At 40.7% G+C, this 22,038-nt stretch overlaps 1 protein-coding gene across 3 annotated transcripts in view; it reads right to left on the reverse strand.

Moving 5' to 3' along the window:
* Window positions 1-15,612, reverse strand: part of ERF (ETS2 repressor factor) — a 322,944-nt gene extending 307,332 nt beyond the window's left edge. For all 3 annotated transcript variants that reach the window (XM_044080801.1, XM_044080800.1, XM_044080799.1), the window contains exon 1: window positions 15,360-15,612. In XM_044080801.1, the coding sequence (XP_043936736.1) occupies window positions 15,360-15,381 (22 nt within the window). In that variant the 5' untranslated portion in view covers window positions 15,382-15,612. The remainder of the gene's footprint in view (window positions 1-15,359) is intronic.
* Between the last annotated feature and the right edge of the window lie 6,426 nt (window positions 15,613-22,038).

The raw sequence follows: 22,038 nt of genomic DNA on the forward strand, positions 1-22,038 counted from the left end.
GGGTTTATTTGCAGCACAGCACTGCAAGGGGGAACATATATAGGTGGGTGTAGTACGTAGTATAAATGACGGAGGGAATTTAGATGCTTTCACCTTCCAAGACTGCAGTTAAACTGCTGATGACGCACCAAGATATTTTCTGGTTTGCCACAAGAACAGCGTAGTTAGCCTAGCATTCAACTATGAATTGCCTCTGCATCAAGCAAGTCCCGTGCATGGAAAAACACTAGCGTAACAAGCTATTAACCTCGTATTCAGTTACACACGTCTGCTCCCATTTTTCTTCTAAAGTCACCAACTTTAGCTTAGCTGCAAAGGCAGTCCAAAAATAATCTCTCTCACTCTAATTGCAAGAAATCTGGAAAAAGCCGAAAATAATGTGCATACGTGGAATGGGGGGGGGGGGGTCAAAAGCAGGGACATATTTTAAAACATTGCTCTTCTAAAGATAAGATTCAGCATTGGGATGGATGAATGGGAAATAGTCACATAAAGGGGGCCTATACAAGTGCTCTGCATTCTTGAAGGAAGAGATGCAGAACATATATGGCCATATCCAATGAACACCTTGGAAGAACTAGTTACAACTTACAGCATACAGATCTTCTGAACACCATGCTAGGTAAAGAGAGGAAGAATTTGAAGGAGTATATTTCAATGGACTGTACTTGGTGCCTACCTGCAGAGTTACTGTATCAGACAGCAAACTGTCATGAAGACAGCAAGAAAGTATAGTAGTTCTATTTTAGTAAAGCATTTATAAGAACCAAATGATTTGCTTTTCTATTTATCTAAAGTATAGTAGATGCATCAAAACTGCTTTCCTCTAACCAGGAGAAATGGCCTCAGCACAGCAGAAGTGCAAGAGCTGTAGACTGGATGCCCCCACTCATCCATGCAATAATTAACACGCTACTTCAGACCGAAAGCGATGCAATACACTTCAGTCCACACTTACACTTAAAAGCAGTGCAGTCAAGAAGTGATAACGGTGTCATCTAAGGGGAAACTGCTACAGCCAACAAATAGCAGCTGTAGATCTCAAAACAGCACCACAAATAAAACAAAACATCCCGACTGTAGCACTGCCAGTGACAGGTACGTTTTCTATTATAGGTGGGCTACTACAAGCCCAAGATCACACTCTATGCATTTGTTGGAAACTGCACCATTACCTTAACCAGTGCTACAGGGAATAAAAATGTCATTCCAAACCACACCAATCAGAGTGCATCAATAATTCAGCGAGCATGTAATGTACGCCAGGGAATCTGCTACCTACTGCCAAAGGGCAATCACAAAGACATTAGAACAATGAGGTCATCCAAAACACACACACACACACACACACACACACACACACACACACACACACACACACACACACACACACACACACACACACACACACACACACTCTTGAGCTATTTAAACAAAACACAGGGACCAAATCAGTAAATAACTTTAAAAGTGCTTAGTCAAAAGGAATCCCAACTGTAAAAACAAAATTTGTGAAAATACTTCCCTACATATGTACAACACACAGCACCTACATGGACAGTAATGGGCAACAAAAGCCAATACGAAGCACAGCCATGCATCGTAACACATGTGCACCCTTTTCTCACAGCAAAAAAACATATGCAGCATCTACTTGAGGCATTTCATAACTGTGTGCAGTGTCTAGTGGGCTCCCAGGAAAAGTGATGTATAGCTCAAAAGTAGAAGAAAAAAATTACACACAATTAAAAGAAAAACTTCACAAAATGTTTATGTGGGCAACAAAAAAATGGTCACAGAGCATAACATATTATTTTAATATCACTAATATTTAACCACAAACCGATGCTGGTGTTTACGAAACAACTTTCTTGGTGATGGCCAAAATGACTACTAAAAGGCTACTTTACAGTTAATGTTATAATTCAGGAGAAAAAAAAAAAAGTTAAAAGTGAGCAGTTTTTTTTTTTACAGTCAAGATAACTGGCCTCCTGGACATTGTGTGACTATGATGGTAAGGGGAGGCAAGGTTAAACAAAGTACCTTGGAAGAGACCAGATGTGAAGGGCTTCAACTGAGCTGTGTAACTGCACTGAACTAGGACTGCACATGTGACTGTGCTCCTTCACTTCACCCACTCTTCCGAGAAAAGGATGTGTTTTTTTTTCTACGTCCATATTAGCCTTGGTATTTAAATAGAAGAAAAAAAGTTTCCCCTTGTTGCCATAGTAACCAGGGACAGAGAGCAAGTCTACCTTCTAAAAATAAACTTCTTACAAAAAGCAAACTAAACTTAATCCAGATAGAGAATATAAACTTGACAATGTTCCAAATGGTGGCAGTGGAGTAAAAGTAATTTAAATTTACAGTGCAAGAGGGACATTTAACCATAATGGTCTGCCAACAGGCTTCAAAATCCATTGTGCCCAATGGATATATAAGCATTGCCGAGATCATAAGCCCCCTTGGGTGGGTCTACTCAAAATAACAGCAGCTTTTGCTCTGTATGAGGCAACATTCCTCCAGACACAGAAAGGGGTTCATAAAGTGGAATGGACTACATTCCATGCCTACTTAACTAAGCAACCCCCAAGCACACTGTATTCACAAGGAGTTTCATAGCAAACTTGTATTACAGTACTAGTTAGCTGAAATGTCAGATGCAAGATAAACCTCCACTCTTTAATCAGTCCTCCTGTGATCAGCCACACCAGCTGCTGCTGTACACTCCATTGGAACCTTTCCAAGCAGGCTAGGAAGAACTCCACTGTTGCTGGCTGCAGCCCAGTCAGACTTCCTTCAATTGTTCCGAACCCTGTACTACAGTCAGGAAATGGCATCTATAAATAACGCAATGTACCAAGAGAACAACAAAAGGTAATTCACTGCAATGCCAGGCACTCCAAATACCAATCACGGAGTGGCTCTAGGCAGTAGGCCTCAATGCTACGATACACCTGAGCAAGAAGTTGTCAAAACCTGTGCTGAAGTCAGGTCAGAAAGGATTTTGCACACCACTTACTCCAGAGTACCACTCAAAGAAAAGCAAAATCCCAGATATACTTCATTCATACCTTTTAAAATGTGACGGAAACCTGCACAAATACTCCCATCGTATTTTATAACCCAAGGTGGAGTGTTCCACTGAATACTCCACTGTTGAGGAACAGACATCAGTTGACAGATGAACACCTGTGTAACAGGATTTTTGTTTGCAAAAAATACATCAAAGTAGTAAAACCATGCCAAAGAAGACCTTGCCTCTTGCAAAAGACCTTTAAAGCAATTCAGCGCAAGAGTTGATAGTAATTCCTCAAAAGCCTTAGCACAACGGAATCTGAATGCAAGAAAACTATTAAAAAAAATTTTACAAAAAAAAAAGTTTGTACACTTTGACCCAATCTCTACCTCAAACACACCAGGAGAATACATAAATAAAACAGTCTAGTATACCAAACGGAAGAAAAAAATATGACTGCGTGACATGTACACCTTTATTCTGGAATTGTACTGGAGAGCAGCAGAATTCCGCTGGCCATGGATTGCATTTGCGGTTTACAGTGTATTTAGTATATTTGCTGTACTAATCTTTGTGGAGCTTTTCTCCCTGGGCCACCGCATAAAATGGGACATATACCCAATCAGATTCTCCTGATAAACAAATGTACAATAAAGATAAAAATGGGTGGTCTGGCTTTCTGGACCAATGCTGTCAGAGGAACTCTCGGCCAGAGAAGTGCTGGAGCAACCCTTGCTGCGTATTCCATTTGAGAGGCAAAGACTGAACTCTAGGAACCCTAAAAGTGAAATACTTTTTGGCCACAAATAGCCCAAGCGACAATTCTTGAGGCATAAGCAAGTAGCAGCTTCACATATCAGCCAACAATTTTGCCTCCCTCTGAATACATGTTGCTACCAAGTAGTGATTATCACGCTCAGTTCCAAACACATGCAGCCCCTCCAGTTTGCTGATGCAGCAGACCACCACTATCCTCAAATATGCTGAGGTGGTGCCAAAAAGTGGTAGGTTTGCTAGTTGTAACGTGCACATCACCCTACAGCAGGAACAGTGGTGGTTACAGTCACCAGAGCAGTATGAATCATAAAGAGGATCTCTAACTGAAGGTTCAAAGCTGCCAACCAATGAGGACAGATATGAAAAATAACACATTCTAGCCCTTGCTGCTGCGTGTGTAATTCAGGTGCTCACAACAAGGATGCAGTTTAGGGCAACTGACACAAGCCCCTTATTTGCCAGTATGTCAGCAGATGACCCTCACTCCTGCATATGGTATACTTCCCACAAGTCAGCTCCCCCCATACTTTGGACAAGTCACTTACAAAGGGGAAAACGGCATTATTGGGCCGGGCCTGTTTGGGGATTGACAGGCACAGGGGCAAAACCAGGAGGTAAACTGGTTCCTTGGCAGCAGACATTAAGGTGGCAGAGATCTACCACAAAGGTACTCTCCTCTTTTGGGCAGCAAAAAGAATGTACGCAGGTATCACTTCCTAAATCTGTCCAAGGCTTAATAACTGGTCAGCATATGTGTGCTTTGTAGCCACCCACTCCCAGCAGTCTGTCTATCGAGCAGCAAGTGGACTTCCCAACTTGATGCCAAGATCAAGACAGAAAAGCAGAAAAGCCAATGATCTGACCTCATTACACACCACTTCAAAATTATTCAATCTAATTGTTAGTAAAACTCTGAAAATTATACAGAAACTAAATAAATGCATATGTGCATGTATGCAACACTTTGTGCATCCACACGGCACAGAACATCATGACATGTTTACTTTTTTGGAAGGCCAAAAAAACAGATCTGTCAGAACAGGGAACCAGACATAAGCCTGCATTCATAATTAAAGAGAAAATGCTGTACTGACCACACTACATTGCTTAAATCCAAACATACCGCATGAAAGGAGCTTTGTCCTAAGAGTGGTACTGCTAGACACCCAAAACTGCAAAGCCAAGTGTTAGCAGTAGGTGGGGGTGGGGCAGCACAGCTTTTCTTCCAGCACTCCTCATGGTACTAACCACGTGCTGATCAGAGCAGCAAGAAGGATGCTATTCAAGACAGTCTTTGTGACACAATTGTTGAAGCACAACTTTTAGCAAGGCTAGTGGATATGTGAGAACGTTGAAATGCACTGTATTCAGAGCCTGAAGCACTACTCTGGATCAAAATTATAGAAGAGAAATTTCATATTTCCTCCCCTTCTTTTCACAGCTCACGTGCCACGAGTAAATAAACTGATGTGTGTGTATATGGGGGGGTACTTAGAATTACTTTCACTGAATTGATGAGTTATACCGCTGTTAAAATCTCCTGTATCATCCATAACAAAACCCAGCTCCGCATTCTCTTACCAACCTTAAAAAAAAAAATAAATAAATTAAAACACACAAGTAAATTCTTAACCCTGCCAGACAGTGCACTTTGCTCCTAACAAGGAGACGAGAAAGTTCAGCTTTCAGAGGCGTCTGGGTACCCCCATCTGGCAAAGGGATACCTCCAAGGTAAGGAGGAGCAATGGGGTGGACAGTGGAATACAGCATATGGGCAGCGAGGAGAAACAATTACAGGATTTCATGTGGAAGCACATTCGGACTCTACACTTGCCTGTGGTACAAGGTCAGACTCCGTGACAGACAGATGTCGGCCTCAAAGGATGGGAAGAAAGGTAGGATGGGGACACTAAGGGATGAAGCTAAAAGGCTGGGGGAAGGCAACTAATTATTGGAAGCGGTTTCAAACAAACAAGGACCGGTGCTGTGTTAGAATGTCATGGCTCTCCATTATAGTGGCAACTGCAAACCACAATCATTCCTTAACAAGAAAATGCTAAACTTTGGAGACTCAAGTTCAAAACGTGAGCAATAATGATGATGTAGTGAATATTTAGAAAAACTACAACTTTACAACTTTACATAATATCCAAGTACTTTTCAGGTCTCAAAGCAACCTGGTGTAACGACAGCTTATCAGGAAATAGCTCAGCCACACATGCAGGTGCCATTCCTTAGGGAGCAGGATGCTAGGCTAACGGTTTATTCCCCTCAGAAAATACTGAAGTCAAAACATCTTTGCAGTTCACAGCCTTCTCCTTGGTGCTTAATGTTTACCTGTCAGCTCCGCATTGGCACCAGGAGACCAAAACCTCACCGGTCCCAACAACTACTCCACTAAATAAACCGAGGCTTCAGGGGTCAATTCATAGTCAAGTAGTAAGCAGTAAACAAGAAAGATTACCACTCTAGAAATACCCAACAACATCTCGGCATCCAGGATTTCTAAGCTTATATTTTTATATCCCTGGGTCCGTTTAAAATGCTCACGCATTTCACTGCCCAAGCAGACTAATGGATTACTTTACTCTAGTGTGACATCACTGCAAAATACTACACTGAGAAACAGACTAAATAAGCAGTAATGATGCCGCTTATAACTCCCCGCTCTAGTACAGTACTTGACACTTCAGCCTTATCAGCAAGCAGATCAGCTTAATACTTTTGTTGCTGCAGGCCCAAGTCATTCATCAGCTCGAGCACAGATAACACCATTACTTGAAGGAAAATAATTACACACACATATATATATATATATATATATATATATATATATATATATATATATATATATACACACATACATATACATACATATACATATATATATATACATACATATTACAGACATATATATATATATTATACTATACACGCACACACACCCCTCCCCAAGTGTGACATACAGAATATTCAAAAGCAATAAAACTTCACAGAATGATGGGATACCAACGTCCACAACAGTATCCAAACCAAAACACCATATGCCAACCCGATGCCTAACAAATAAGGTGATTGTGGCAAAACAGAAAATTCATCCTAGATCATATACTTGGCTATCCATCATGACGGCACTTAATGAAGGACGTTCAAAGAAGAAACGCTTCTGTCAACAGAGCGCATGATATGATGCTCACATGGGTGTTTGTTGTATGACAAATATATACAGTCCCAACTTTAGAGTGCAGATCAACTATATTGTCATAGCCAGTCTAGCTCATTAAACTTATGACAACTAGATTTCCCCAAGTCACCTTTAAAAAACAGATATTCCAGAGATCAACTATTACAAGCAACAAAATAAAATATTCCATCGAATGTGCACTAGTCCTGAACTGCTCCATACTTTCACCCCAAGAATACATCAGATCGAAATGCAATTTTTTTGTGCATTTCGGTCATCTGTGTCACTACAGACATACTACAGGAATAATGTCACAAAAAATCGTCAGGGACCTCAAAGCATGCCATGAATGGGTTCCACTCCCCAATTCAACATCAGTGCACTATTTATGTGAACCAACTGCTATCCTACCATGTGAAACAAACTAAGGGCTGTTACTGGTACTGCTGCTCTACCAAGCCCAAGGGACACACCAATAGTGGATCACACCCCAGAATAATGGGAAGACGAGACTAAAAAAATACCCCCCTGGTAAAATGCAAGTTACATCAACTAGGCAGCGCAGGGCAATTCATAAAACTTTACCTCACAAGATTCAAACTACGGCATCATTTCTTATCACCATCCACACTAGAAACTAAGTGGGAGTTTAGTACCACAATACAAAAATACAAAGAACATGTGGTCTTACACAGCAAAAAAGGTCTTTAGTGAGGGTCATGCAAATAATTATTTCATACTGCTAACTAGTGGGGCCACGTGATTAACAGGCTCATAATTTTGCATGTCTGTTCAGGTTTCTACTATTGAAGTAAAATCAGTACAGGACATAAAAATGTAGTGCCAGCATAAACGTATATTTGAAGGTTCACAGACCGAGGGAGAAAAAGCAACAACCATCTGTAAAATCCCTTACCACTGTTCAAAATAGGACAGATCATAGGTTGTTGACCCTGGAAACCAAAACCAGGCTGCAAATTAGTGAAGAACTTGCACTTTAGAGCAGGGTACACATGGTAATGACCTTAGTGTAGCACAACCCGCAAAACCCAACTAATGATATAACCAAGCACAAATGCAAACTCTCAAAACATCAAAATAAGAACATTGAAGTAAACTTGCCCATACTTCACATCTTTCTATTCCAGGCAGCAAACACTCAAAAGTACAAGACATGTGAACAACGTCAAAGGGAGGACTGATTTAAAAAAAAAAAAAATCAAAGAAAACAGGAAAAGGGAAATTTCCTTTATAGCAAACATTTAAATGGAAAAACTGTCAGAGCAAAAACATGTGGGTGGGGGAAGGGTCTTGAGATCCTGTGTGCCACTAAGAGACATGCTACCAGTGACTGTCCATCACGACACAAATTGCCGTTAGAGACTCCCGCTATGAAGGTGGTTGTACTGTAAATGAATAGTGTGCACAGCCAACTCCCTTTGCATGTCATACATTGCCAGTAACACAATAGGGGCACAATGCATTACAGACTATTTTCTAATGCAATACTGTACAATGAACTTGCAAAAGTTGAACAGCAGTGCCAGACCATGCTTTTAAAGTTTCCCCAAGCTTTCACCTGCACAACATGCGAACATATCCAATTATAACCACTCAAGTTATTCCAAGCTGGTTCTATCCTTGTTAAAATACAAAGGTAAGCACAAACAAGCAAAAATAAACTTTTTTTTTTTTTTTTACAAAGTGGACAGGCATGGCTACCCTAGGGGGTCTGCTAAGGTGGGTGGATATCCAACTGAGCCCTAGCAACAACTCTGTCTCAGCACAAAGAAGGGTCTCTAAGGAATGTGATCCATAAGCCCACAGTGGGCATGTCCTTAAGCCATACCTCATTGCCTTCCCAGCCTAACATGGTACATCAGTAGTACAAGTGTAGGGCTTAGGAAAATACTGGTGCAGCAGTCAGCCGAAGTGATGTTGCCAGCTCTGGTGCTCAGCTCCTTCCCAGGCTAGCAAAGGCGGTTGTGCGTGTGAGGGGGGAAGATACAGTGCGATTTCCATTTACCTCCCTTCCCTTCATGTAGCACCAATAAAAAAATGAAAGCCATGGAAAACATGCAAGTTATACCTCTCAAAATGGTTTGATTTAGACCCTCAAATTTGGCCAATCTCCTCCTACATAATAGTGAAGTCTCATATAAAAAAGGTACATTTGTTCTGCATTCTAAATTTATATTTATGTAACCATAAAAAGTGTAGCAGCACAAAAAAGTTAATGCTATAAAACCTCCATTTGATAAATTTGAGCAAGTTTACTAGACTGCTCCCTAAAAAACAGTCAAGCAGTTCTGCTCAAATTAAGAAACAAAAGCCCCCTTTTCCCCAAAAGCCAAACATACAGACCTAAACACAGAAAAACAAACAAGTCATTTATGAGAAATTAGAGGAGTGGTAACAAGCTGATAATGTCACCAACAGGAAGCCAAACACAGATAGTATGAGATGACTAGACAAACCCAATGTCACACCAGAAAAGAATCAGTTTCAACCAGCAGCTCCTAGATTTAACCAGACACATTCAGGCAGTTGACAGATAAAGCAAAAAGGAAGTGTCTGGCCGCAGTCTGGCCTCACCTTTCCTTATTTCAGTGAGTTTTTTAGCACACTGGTGTTATGCAGAGTTTGGTTTGCTTAGGAGGCATTGTGTAACAGAATGTGCCATTTATAAAACCACACCACAAGAAGCTACCCAGCTATGGCTCACACCTGGGGAGCACTGGCAAAACTACATTCAGAAGGGTTCTACATTCCAAGTAAGTAATATACCAATGCCACTGTCAGTTAAGTGCCAATAGAACAGACCTATGAATTTGAAGGACAGGGCAGTGCAGTATCAAACCATTCTACCACTGCTTCCCAAACTTTATAGGTCAGCCAACTACAAAACAGAAATGCCATCCTGGCAGAAATGTTAAAACGCTACCACCTTCCCGAGCACACCAGGCTTGAACAAAACAAACAGTAATTTCCATTTCCTGCTATTAATTTGCCCACTGCACTTACCAAGACTGAATGAAAATGCTAACCTAGCATTCAATCAAAAAGGGAAGAGATGCAATGATCACAACTTAATTTCGGACAAACATGAACAGCTGCTGCATCTTCAGATATGGCAAGCTTTTGTGGGTCCCCAAACTTCCAGACACTGCACCACAAGTTTAACCCACTAAATCAACCCATTCAACTGACAACTGGTCATAGTGCTGCAAGCTACAGATCTCAATTAGTCAATGCAAGAAGTCTGTGTACCCCCCACTTCACCTGGCCATATCAAACTTTGTTGTTTAGTTAAACTGTGCTTATTGGGTTAACACCATTAGGCTAGTGGCCTCTTTTTAGGGGAGGGCCAATGTAGTACTGTGCTACCAGTTTTCACCTCAAACACTGCTGCTATTACTAAAATGACCATGCACGATGTCATAACACCCCATTCCACACACTAAGGAAATGCTTTACTGTTACATACCATCTTAACCCTAATCCCACTGGCCGAAACAACTGCACTAATTATTTGCAACATTCCTGTTTTCATTAATCCTCACCTTATCAACCAACTAATATGATGTACTTGTTGTAAACTCCGAAACACCCACTTTCACTACCACCTCACACTTGCTTTATTATATCTGAACTGACTTGTACCACATTTGATTTGTACAATGGGTGTTTACACCAACGCTTTGTAATACATGTTCAAATGTGTCCATAACGTGTACTATGTACCAAACTGACCTCAAGCTACTACTCCTATGACTGATGACAAGGACTTTTGTCCGAACATAGATTATACCCTAAATATCTGTAATGGGGTATTTCAGCCCAGACATCTGCTGTGATTTGGGATGCACCCAGCTGAACCAGCCTAGACATAGACAAATCACAAATATATGGATATGCAAACAACAAGCACGACCTCAAGAGTGACACCAAAAGGGGGAAACGTGCACCCAGTCAAAGCATTACGTGTGCAACTCAATGGACACCTGGCTCCAAATTATATCCTGCATAACATGCACATTTAACCAGCCCGCTAACTGTATATCTTTCTAGAAATTGTACATCATATCCATAAAACCTGATGGCACTTGGGGGGGGGGGGAGAAGAGAAAGGCAAGGTCCCCAACCCAATCCCCCCACCCCACCCCCAGTGCTACATAACTGACCAGACAGCAGCAATTGATGTGGACAAAAATAGTCGAATCCTAGTAGTTCAATATCCTATCCTACCGTAACCAGTTGCTCTTTCATAAAGGGGAAGCAACAAGTTCCTGTAATTCAGCTTTCAAACTAGAGTTTATCTAGATTTCCTGAAACTGAACAGATGGAATTCTCTTACCACACAGCTGCAAGTCAATATGCATTCAAGGAAGGCCAAGAATTACTAAATTTACCTGAAACTACAGAGGATGTTGGCAAACGGCACAAATCTGAACAGTAACAGTGTCAACAGCCCTGATTTTATGTAACTAGGTTAGGAAAGTCAAATACTTCAGGCTCATAAGAAAAATAAAATGTCACTGAGGAATACCGATATACATTTCCACAATATAGGGAGCACAAAATTTGAAGCTAACTGCAGCCACTTAAAAAAAGTTGCACAGAAGCAGCAAAGTATAAAACCAGCAGCATGCAGTCCCACCATTTGCAACTTTCTACATTAAGGGAAGCAAAATAAACACATCCATATATGCACTTGGTATCTAAAAAGCACAAACTGCTATGAATAAAAATCTGAATAAAGTGCTTGGCAAAACAGGATAAAGAAAGTGGGACAATATACACACTGCTCAAATTCCTAAAATACTGTCCTCACGTAAATACGTCTAATGGTCTAAAATACATCTCACACAAGCAGGATAGTAAACAAATCCCTCTTCAACAGCTCTGAAGAAAAGATACTATCTCTTTAAATCACCCCCCCACAACCACAGCCATTACTTCTAATCCCCAAGAGCCAAATGCTAAAAGGCTGGAATTCAATCCCAAGCTTCAAAAACTAACATTACATCACCTCTTAATTCCTGCACTATCTTAAAGTTATAGGACACCTTTCATTAACATTCAGCTCTGTTCTGCCAGACTCCTGCTTCCACAAACTAGAGTAAATTGGGGGAGTGGGTTAAGCAAACCACTTATCAAGTTATATGTGCGATGGGGGCAATCTGCAGAGACAGAAAAAAATAGTAGTTAATGTCGTATATGTTTTGGTTGGAAGGAGAAAAAAATATTTTTAATGCTTCAGACATCAAGTGTTCTCAAAACTGCACCCAGATGAGGTTTGAAATGTGGGGGCATTTGTCTTATTTTTAAAATGAGGAAAACAAGTTTTAACAAACAAAGAATGAGAAAGAAAGAAAAAAAAAAAAAAAAGAGGCACGCAGGCACACAGATACAGCTCTCACACACACACACACACACACACACACACGGGGAGACTTCAAAAAGATTTTAAATTCCAAAAGGAGACAAACAGGCTAGCCCACGAGGGGGATGGTAAGTAAAGTTAAGGTGGCGCCCAGTGGCTCCGAACCAAACAGGGTAAACCTGTGAAGTGAGCTACTGTCTAGGAACTTGTAAAAAGTTCCACAAATTCAGTAAGGATGGACCTGGCTGCCTTACTTCAAACAACTAAAAGTATTTGTTATTGAAAAAAGTAATAAGCCCATCAAAACAGAAAGCAACACGGTCAATTAAAGTTCTACATTTATAAAGCAGTTATGCCAAATAAAAGGCAAACGCTCCCACAAAATGATGCAAGTTAAACCTAAGCATTACTTCCATCAAAAAAACGACCAAAGTAGTAAATCAGTATCCCACACAAAATAACATTTAAAAAGGCAGAGAGATAAAGGCACTGACAAGTCATCCTTGTGTCTCAAGTCCGTAATGTACTGCTGGGGGGGGGGGGGGGTATCAAAAGTAAACATTTTCTGTAGCTTCAAGTAAAAAGTACTCATCGTCAACTAGAACTGAAAACTTCACCTAGATCCACCTTAAGGTTGTGCTGTTTGTCGGAAACAAGAACTTCCTTTAGACTTTCCAGCCTCAGCCTCCTGAAGTCTGGAAACTTTTTAACAAAAGTCGTACATACTCCACTCTTAATTACAGGTGGTTACCAGACAGCACCAGTATGTAGTTACCCCCTTCTTTCCAAATCACAGTCCGATGGGTCTGTACAGATTGTGGGGTGGGGGGGATCATGTGACATCTAGGAGCATTACAAAAACATGACATATATGCAAACCCTACCTGATAGAACACTATCACTGAGCAACAGTGGTATAAACCAAATTCTGCCAAACACATATACCCTTTAAAAACCTCTACTGGCTGCCTGCATATTTATCTGTACTCACTACTTTGCTATATACTTCCATCACTGAGCAAGCGTATGTAAACGAGACAGATGTGGGGCAAACACACTTAGTTAATGCCCAAGACAACAGTATATTCTTGACAGTAGAAAAAAAATCCTTAAAAATGTAAGTTAACACATGTATTCGAATGGTACAGATCATAACAAAATGTTTAATATGTGGCCTACGCTGCAACAAAGTCAGTCCTCACCACAACAAAGGTCATCAACCTATGCAAAGAATTTGGGAACAAACTGTAAAGCAATATGTGTGAAACCAGAAACAGGTTATACCTAAAGCTGGCAAGGCACCCTCTCCTTCAAGGACAGAAGCAAATGAGAGCACCATTCCCCCAACATCCCTTTCCACACGTGTGTATATACATAAAACAGACACATTCAGCACATGTTAAAGGACTGCTGCGTACACTGAGCAGTCAGTTTTGTTGACTCAAAATGCCAGCTTAACAATAACAAAATTCTGCCACCACTTACAGTGACAGCTAACTATGCAAGAGACATTTCTGCCACTGGCCTTTTTCAGAAAGGATAAGTATGATTAATCCAATTTGAATTAAATAAATTCCTGGAGCAAGACCACATCCCCACTGAACCACCAAGGGGATAGGCTCACACGTGGACTTTGGCAAACAATATGCCACAGTCCCTTGGGGGAAAAAAGCAGTAACATTCCCCTGCCACAGACAACGATCAAGACATTATAACGAAACTAACAGCACAACAAAGACATGCAATAAAAGCAACAAGTTTCTCCACCTTGATGACTATCATAAAAGTAGAAAAGTCACAGACTTAGGGAACCCCAGTCATTTCGAAGTGGAACAAAACTTCCTCAGAAATTAGTAAGATTTTATCAAACCAAAAATATTTACATCAAGAACACAATGCAGAGATCTCACCCAAAAAATTAAGACTGGTTGGCACTGCATCTACTTAATAAACTTTGCGGCGCACGCAATGCACGCTGAGTAATGTACCCTCACTACAGGTGCCAATCCCTCGTAGTGCTGCTTAGGTATGGATTTCTGAACCACCGGTATTGGTCATCTTCCTTTCCGCTCAACGCTATGAGTTAATCAAAGTCCCGGTAAATAAAATGTTAACGGGCAGAATACGGTGTCACAAAACCGCTGAATAAATAAATCTCTGTAAACAGCACTTAATATGACAATATTAAAGAAATGGTCTAAAATTAACAAGAACACAACTAACTAAGGAGAACGTAGCCATATAAAAACATTCAAGGCAATCAGCCATAATGTCTGCAGTGGAAAACCCAAGCGAAGTTGCAAAACAAAAGTTGAGTGCACGAACCATCAAACCATGGCACACGCAGGTAGCACTCACTACTAACACGCAATCTACGAATATACATGTCTTAAACAAGTACAACCGGACCCGTTTCTATAAATCAGCACATGGACACAATTATGCCGCATCAAAAGTAAAATTAACAGTAAACAATACCAGTAAATCTGAACAGGTGTCACCTTCTTAAAAAGATCACACAACCCAATAACACACGCTTTAAATGGCACTCTAAACTGAACATCTACCCATAACCAGCACATAAAAAACAAGATCTGCCATTACAACACTCATCGCCCAGAGACACTGTAGCTGGAAAACTCTCCTTGCTGTTGAAATCATGGGATACAATCAAACTTCTCTAGTAGCCAGCTTCCCCTCCCCCATGTGTAAAATGCATTACAAATGAAGTTCAAATAAATCTCAGATCAAGACCTTCCTTGCTCCAATAAAACAATATGCTGCCCTACAAAACTTTGTTGCACAGCCTGAAAAGATATCGAAGGGCGCCTCCACTAACAGCGCAGGTTTTGACTTCATTTTTTAATCGAAAAACTGCAGCTGGAAACTGGCTCAACAGGTTCTGTTTTTGCCTTGCGCCAAAAAAACTCCAGAGTAAAGCCCTATCTCCCTCTTCCCGGCCCTAGATCGGGTCCCGTCCCTGAGTCTCGAACCTGTATCTGCCGGTGTCTTCATTCTAACTCCGTCCCGTATACCCGGAGAAATAGTAGCTGTCCAGGTTCCGTATCAGAGGCGCCCGCCAGGATACACGTTCCCTCTAGATTGCTCGCTCGCTTTCAGTACCGGTGTGCTCCACGCTGCATGCTTGCTTCCCTCGATGTAACTGCCTCCGCGTCCCCAGCATGCCACGCTCGTTCTCTACTGTACTGCGCGCTCCCTCCTGCTCGTCACCGCCTCCCAACCATCTAAAAGCATCTGACTCCCTCCCTCCCTCCCTAAGTCTAATATTTCACTCCGCCACGGGGCCGCCCACGCACGCCGGGGCCGCCCCCTCATGACGTCACCGCCCAGCACTACGTCGCCATGGTGACCCCAGACGACGCAAATTACAGACGCATTAAAAACTAAGGAGTGGGGAGAGAATTAGAATCTGAGAGAATGGTTCTTAAAGGGACCGGTAGGGAGTGATTAAACAGTGTGGGCGATAATTAGGGGAGATAAAGGGAAAATAAGCAGCAAGCTTTGCGACCTTTACCTGTGACTTAGACCGCTTCCCACAACCTTAGATACTTTTATACTAGGCTGTCCTGTACGTTTTTGAGTTTCATACCTCTGATTTCTGCTAATATGCATGAGAATTTTTTTTTAAAAAGTTAGTAGAAGACAGTTGTAATGTGAGAACTCATAATCCTTACTTATATGTATGCAAAATGGTGACTGTGCGTAGAAGTGTGGTAAGGTTGCCCACTCAATCTGTCCTTTCAAAACAATACCCCATCTCCAGGATTTCAGAAAAATTATCTGTCTTGACTGCATGTACATTAACTCCCCATGTCTGCCTCTAGTACATCAGCTGCTGCTGTATCTTCCCCGATCACACTGTCACATTTGCGATGAAGAAGTTTCTTTAACTTTATGAGGTGCAGGCAATTGTTCACCATAAAGGGTTTCAGCCTGACCATCTCATTTGAACTATGTCAAATATATGTGCATTTGTATAGTTTATGTGTGTGCGTGTAGACATACATACATATGTGCGTATGTGTGTATATATATATATATATATATATATATATATATATATATATATATGTCATAAGATCATAGTAAACACAAGGCAACTGAGTCACAAGACCATTTTTTCCTTGCAAATGCTAAGTCATTTAGGGGTACCTATCCAATCATCCAGTCTTAATTTGAAGGATGCTAGACTACCACTTTGTTTAACTTATAGGAGGAAGTCTGATCTGGAGGTGTAGTAGCCACTGGATAATAAATTGTCAGTCTGCACAGTGTTTTATTTATGTGGTAATAAGAGATTTAATCAAGAGTTCTGGTATTTGTAGAGCTATTTAACTATTTGACTTGTAAAGATACATGGGATAGAGGAGGACGGGGTCCACAATGGTTTGGAATGCAAGGCATAGATCTCCCCATTAGAACCTATAAGAAACTCTTCTGGGTATCTGATTTTAGGTCATATTGAACTTTAGGCCAAAAAATTCTTCTTGAGTACCAGTCTCTGAGGCCTTTCAAGTTGCTTAATATGTGTACTAAGGTACACCCCAGAGGCAGTGCTGTACTCAATTATATATCTAATTAGGGATGCATACAGAGGGATGATATATATTTTTTTTACTAGAATAATATATGCCTTTTGATAACAGTCATGTAAACAGAATGGTCCACACACACATAATTTGCAAAATTTCCTCTTCCATTCCTTCCTGCAATCTTCTCTCAAATAGTACAATCGGATTAATATTTATCTTTCATCTCTTCCTGTATAATATCGCTCAGCCTTCCCCTCATCACACTATACTGTTTACACCCCTATACCCTCAATCGCATTACATCCATAAACAATTTAATCAGTAATTTTTGTTTTACTACCCTTCCTTACCCATACCTATTCTACACTGTTTACAGACCACTCACCACATATGTTCATCTTCATTCATAACAATACTCCCCATGCCTATACTCTTAAACACCTAACGCATTTCAAAACCACATATAAGCTTCAGATTCAACACATTCGATTATTCTACATGTCACCTTCTACTTTCTCCAAGTAAACCCACCCTTCTCCCTGCCTTAGCAACATCCTCACCCATTATCCTTCAATGGTTCAACCTGTCTGTTTCTTACATTTCAAAACATGTTTTTACAATTCCTCATACTAATACCTCTTCTCCTAAGTGCACACTTAATGTCCTGCCAACATCCATTACCCTCACAATTCCAACAAAACTCCTACATTGTATCCTCCAAGCAATATACCTTTGAACCTCGTCACCCACTCACACCCTATCTATATCAGTACTCATACATCCTCCCATTCAAGTATAATTATTCAAAGCAACAACCATTCACTCACAAATTGGGTATTAAAAATTAATTCAAGAAAAATGCCTCTACCTGTACCATTACAACTCCATAACCAAAAAACTTAGCAGTGACATCTACCCAAACCCAGGCCCAATTCAGCATATTCAAACACCAGACATCATATCCCCAGCAGCTCTTTTATCACTACCATCTCACCCACAGTTCCATCATGGTCTTCTTATATACCATACCAACTTGTGAATTATTTATAGCAAACTCCTTGAAGAGCAAGCATGAATAGCACTACACATTCCAGACATCTTATTTGCCACAGAAACCTGTCTCTGCCAGCAAACAAAAAAAAGTGAAGAGATTTCCCTACCAGGCTATAACATTATCAGATAAGCGACAGCCAACAGAAAAAGTTAGTGGTGTCACTATTTTCTACAAGAATACACTAGATATCTCCCTTTACCACCCCCAAACACTTTGTCAACTTTCTCTAACTCTGAGATCCTACTAACTATGCTAAAACTAAGCAGTCACAAGACAATCACAGTAATGGGTATATACATGCACACACACACACACACACACACACACACACACACACACACACACACACAGCATATGTATGTGTATATATATTATATATATATATATATATATATATATGTATGTGTGTGTGTGTGTGTATATATATGTATATATATATATATATATATATATATATATATGTGTGTGTGTGTGCGTGTATTAGTTCATTGAATTTCATTGAACTGAAATCACCGAATGGCCGTTCATTGACCGTCCACATCAGTGAATGCTTTTCCCAGGGAAGGAAATGATTTGGCCAACATACAGAAGTTTGCCCTTTTCCCCACTGTAGTGTGATTTCACAGTTGGTATATATAAGTAGGGGAGTTGTGGGGGGTGCAGCAGTTTGGTGAGTTTGATGTACTGTGGTGTGTATGTCAGTTGGTCTGTTGGCCAAGTCATTTCCTTCCCTGGGAAAAATGCTCACTGATGTGAATGTTTGATGAATGGCCATTCAGTGATTTCGGTTTGATGAACAGCTGTTCGCTGTAATTGGACTTTGACAAACTAATGTAGACCCATTAAGGATAGCCATGGGGCATGGCTGGCTTTGACTGTTTTTATTCTAATGGGAGCTAGTGTGTTTAGAACAGCTAGGAATATTTTACTGAATGTAGGGACAGCATCACTTATGAGAGTTTTTAGTGACTCCCACTTGAGATGTAGTGAATTAATAAAAGTGTCTATATGGAAAGTTGTAAGTTTTCGTACCAAGCTCTAATGATGTGTTGCTTTGGTGTCTTATAGTATAGATTGGTAAGTGTTCACTTAGAGTTTGGCCATCTGATAAAGACCCATCCTTAACAGTTAAACATCCCATGAAACAAAGATACAAATCCTGGAAGGTCTGGACAAAAAAAAAAAAACAGCTCCTACTTTACTAGTATATAGACAACAAAAACCTAGCAAAACAACTTATCACCAAAGATAAGAAAGCCTATTACTAAACCAATAAAACACACACATACACACACACACACACACACACACACACACACACACACACACACACACACACACACACACACACTAATAATCCAAAACTGTTCTGGGCCTCTATCAATAAGGTGTTAAATCCAGAACAAGCTATATAGCCAACACCAAACATATAGAAACAAAATAATATTATAGCCACCCAATTCAACACACACTTTATACAGACAATACAATTGTAAACAAACCAGGCTACTAATCAAGCTGTTGATGTCCCTTCTCAATCAAATAACCTCTGTCAAAATTTCTTGCTCCAACCAGTTCCACAAATACTATCAAAATACCTCAAAAATTAAACCCTACTACAGATGTCCCAACAATCTACCTGACAAATACTTTACAATATAGTAATTGAGTGTCAGCTCTGATAAATTTATTCATATCTGAAAAAAAGAGTCCCCTGACTACTGAAAAAAATCATTCAGCATAGCATGGCACAGGGGCAGTTTCAATACAGATCTTTCAAACTATAGGACAATTGCCATCTCCCCTAACAAAACAATTATACAAAATGCATCTTCTCAACTATCTAATGCATAAATAATTTCTGTCTTCAACCCAGCATGGATTTTGTCCTTATCACACGACAACTACTACTTTGTTGAATTTTGTTAATACTGTCAACACCCAGAGAGATGCCAGAATCCTAGTCTCCACCATCTTCCTAGACTTATTAAATGTTTTTGATACTGTCCTCCAGAAGAAACTGTTACATAACCTCTCATCCTTTGGGCTCACCAACTCTTTACTGTGATGGTTCTATTGCTACCTCTCAAAGAGAGCACAAGCAGTGAAATGGAAAAATTATTTGTACTGAGACCTGAAGTGCATCACTAATTACATTTATACTTTCCAAGGAGGCGCCTGACACCTTAACCATGTGGGTTCTATCTTTCAGCCAGTTTTCTACTGACCCCACCATGCATGGATTTATTTTTAAGGCACTTAGCTTATTAACAATGCACAGGATTTATTTCTTTTATTTCAGTTTGTTTACTTTGTACTATAATGATCACAATAGGCCATTTGCAACCGCAGCCCGGGTGAAGAAATTCACAAACACAGAATAATCACAGAATGTACAAAGTCCAGCAGTCAGTTGAAACAGTGTGCAAATATTATTAGCAAAAGAGAAAAACAATTGTGGATTCATTTTAGTAGTAAATATGGGAGGCAAGCAACAGGTGAGAATAAAGGATGGAGGAAGACGTCACACAGATGAGGGAGAAATTAGGTGATGTGTCCGATGAAAAAGAACTTGCAGTCAGACATTTGATGGAGGATTCCTCTGAGTTGTGGTCTGAAAGAGAGGAAAGAGGAGATTTCTTTTAGGTGAGGAGGATGGAGTGACAAAATTTGGGTGCAAGAATGGAGAAGGAGTGATCAGTACAGTACAGTTTGGTTTGGGGGGGTCTGAAGTGAAGTAGGGAGTCAATTGAGAGAAATGGTGGGGGTTGTAGGGCTGGTTTTATTATGGATTTTGTCAGCAAGAGGCTGGAAGGAACCTGGTTGAAGTAGTTTGGAAAGGAGAGACCCAAGTTTGAAAAGAAGAGACCCCAGGAGTAGTTCAACTCTGTAGGTGACTGGTAGCCATCTGGCATTAGAGAAGGTGGTTCATAGGTTCATAGGTGTGTACTAGGCTAATGGCCCTGGAGCCTTTACAAGCCTAGCCCATAGGATTACCCTGGCATCGTGCCACCTGACCTTAGTTCCCATTGCCTCTGTCGAGTCGAGCCACTGGAGTGATCCCCAGGGTGAATTTTCTATTTCCCATCCACTCATCAAGATTTCTCTTGAAGAGGGCCAGTGAGGTGCTCTGTTGACATGTATGGGAAGTCTGTTCCATAGCATGGGCAGTCTCTGGGTTATGAACCTGTCCCTCCAGCATGTTCTATTGATTGTGGTAATGAGGTTGAAGTCTCTAGAGTATGTGGTTCGGAGGGATTGGGATTTCTTTAGATGTAGCATTTCTAACAGAGCTGGGTCAAACATGGCTTTGTAAGTCAAGCAGAGATTGCCTCTAAGTAGGAGATATGTGACAGAGAATAGTTGGAGATTTTTGAGTTTTTCCATATAGGACAAGTGTTTAAGGCCTAGTATCCTCTTTGTGAGGTACTTTTGTGGCCTTTCCAGTTGTTGCAAGTGTCTAATGAGGTACATGCCAAATGGGGCATTGTACTCAATGATTGGCCTAATGATGGAAGAGTAGAGGGAGACAATGACCTCTTTCTTCCTGGATGCAAAACCCTTAGTAATGAGATGTGCCACACAGAAGGACTTTCTGACCACAATGGCAATGTGGTGGTCAAAAGAGAGGTTGCTGTTAACCTGTGTTCCCAGATCTCTTATAACGCCTTCTGTATTCAGTGGACTACCATCGATGTTGTAATTCATGGGAACTGGGTTTTTCCCAAAGGGGATGACGACACATTTTTTGGCATTGAGTCGTAAGGCCATGGTTCTTACACCAGTCGTTGGTCTCAGTGAGGCCTTTCTGTAGGATGTCAACATCACTTGGGGAGTTAATAATAACACCCAACTTGCAATCATTTGTAAACTTTGTCAGCCAGAGTCCCTTCGTGTTGGCCTGGACTTCAGAGAAGTAGATACCAAACAGGAGAGGACCCAGGACCGTGACTGGTCAGCAGTCTGACTTGGAGTCAGCTACTTTCACACTGTGGGTTCTATCTGTGAGCCAATTTGCAACCAGCCTAGTGATATAGGGGTAGATGCCTCGCTTAGTGAGTTTTT

The sequence above is a fragment of the Protopterus annectens genome, chromosome 8.part0 (genome assembly GCF_019279795.1).
Source record: "Protopterus annectens isolate FY-2018-M chromosome 8.part0, PAN1.0, whole genome shotgun sequence".
Lineage (NCBI taxonomy): Eukaryota > Metazoa > Chordata > Ceratodontiformes > Protopteridae > Protopterus > Protopterus annectens.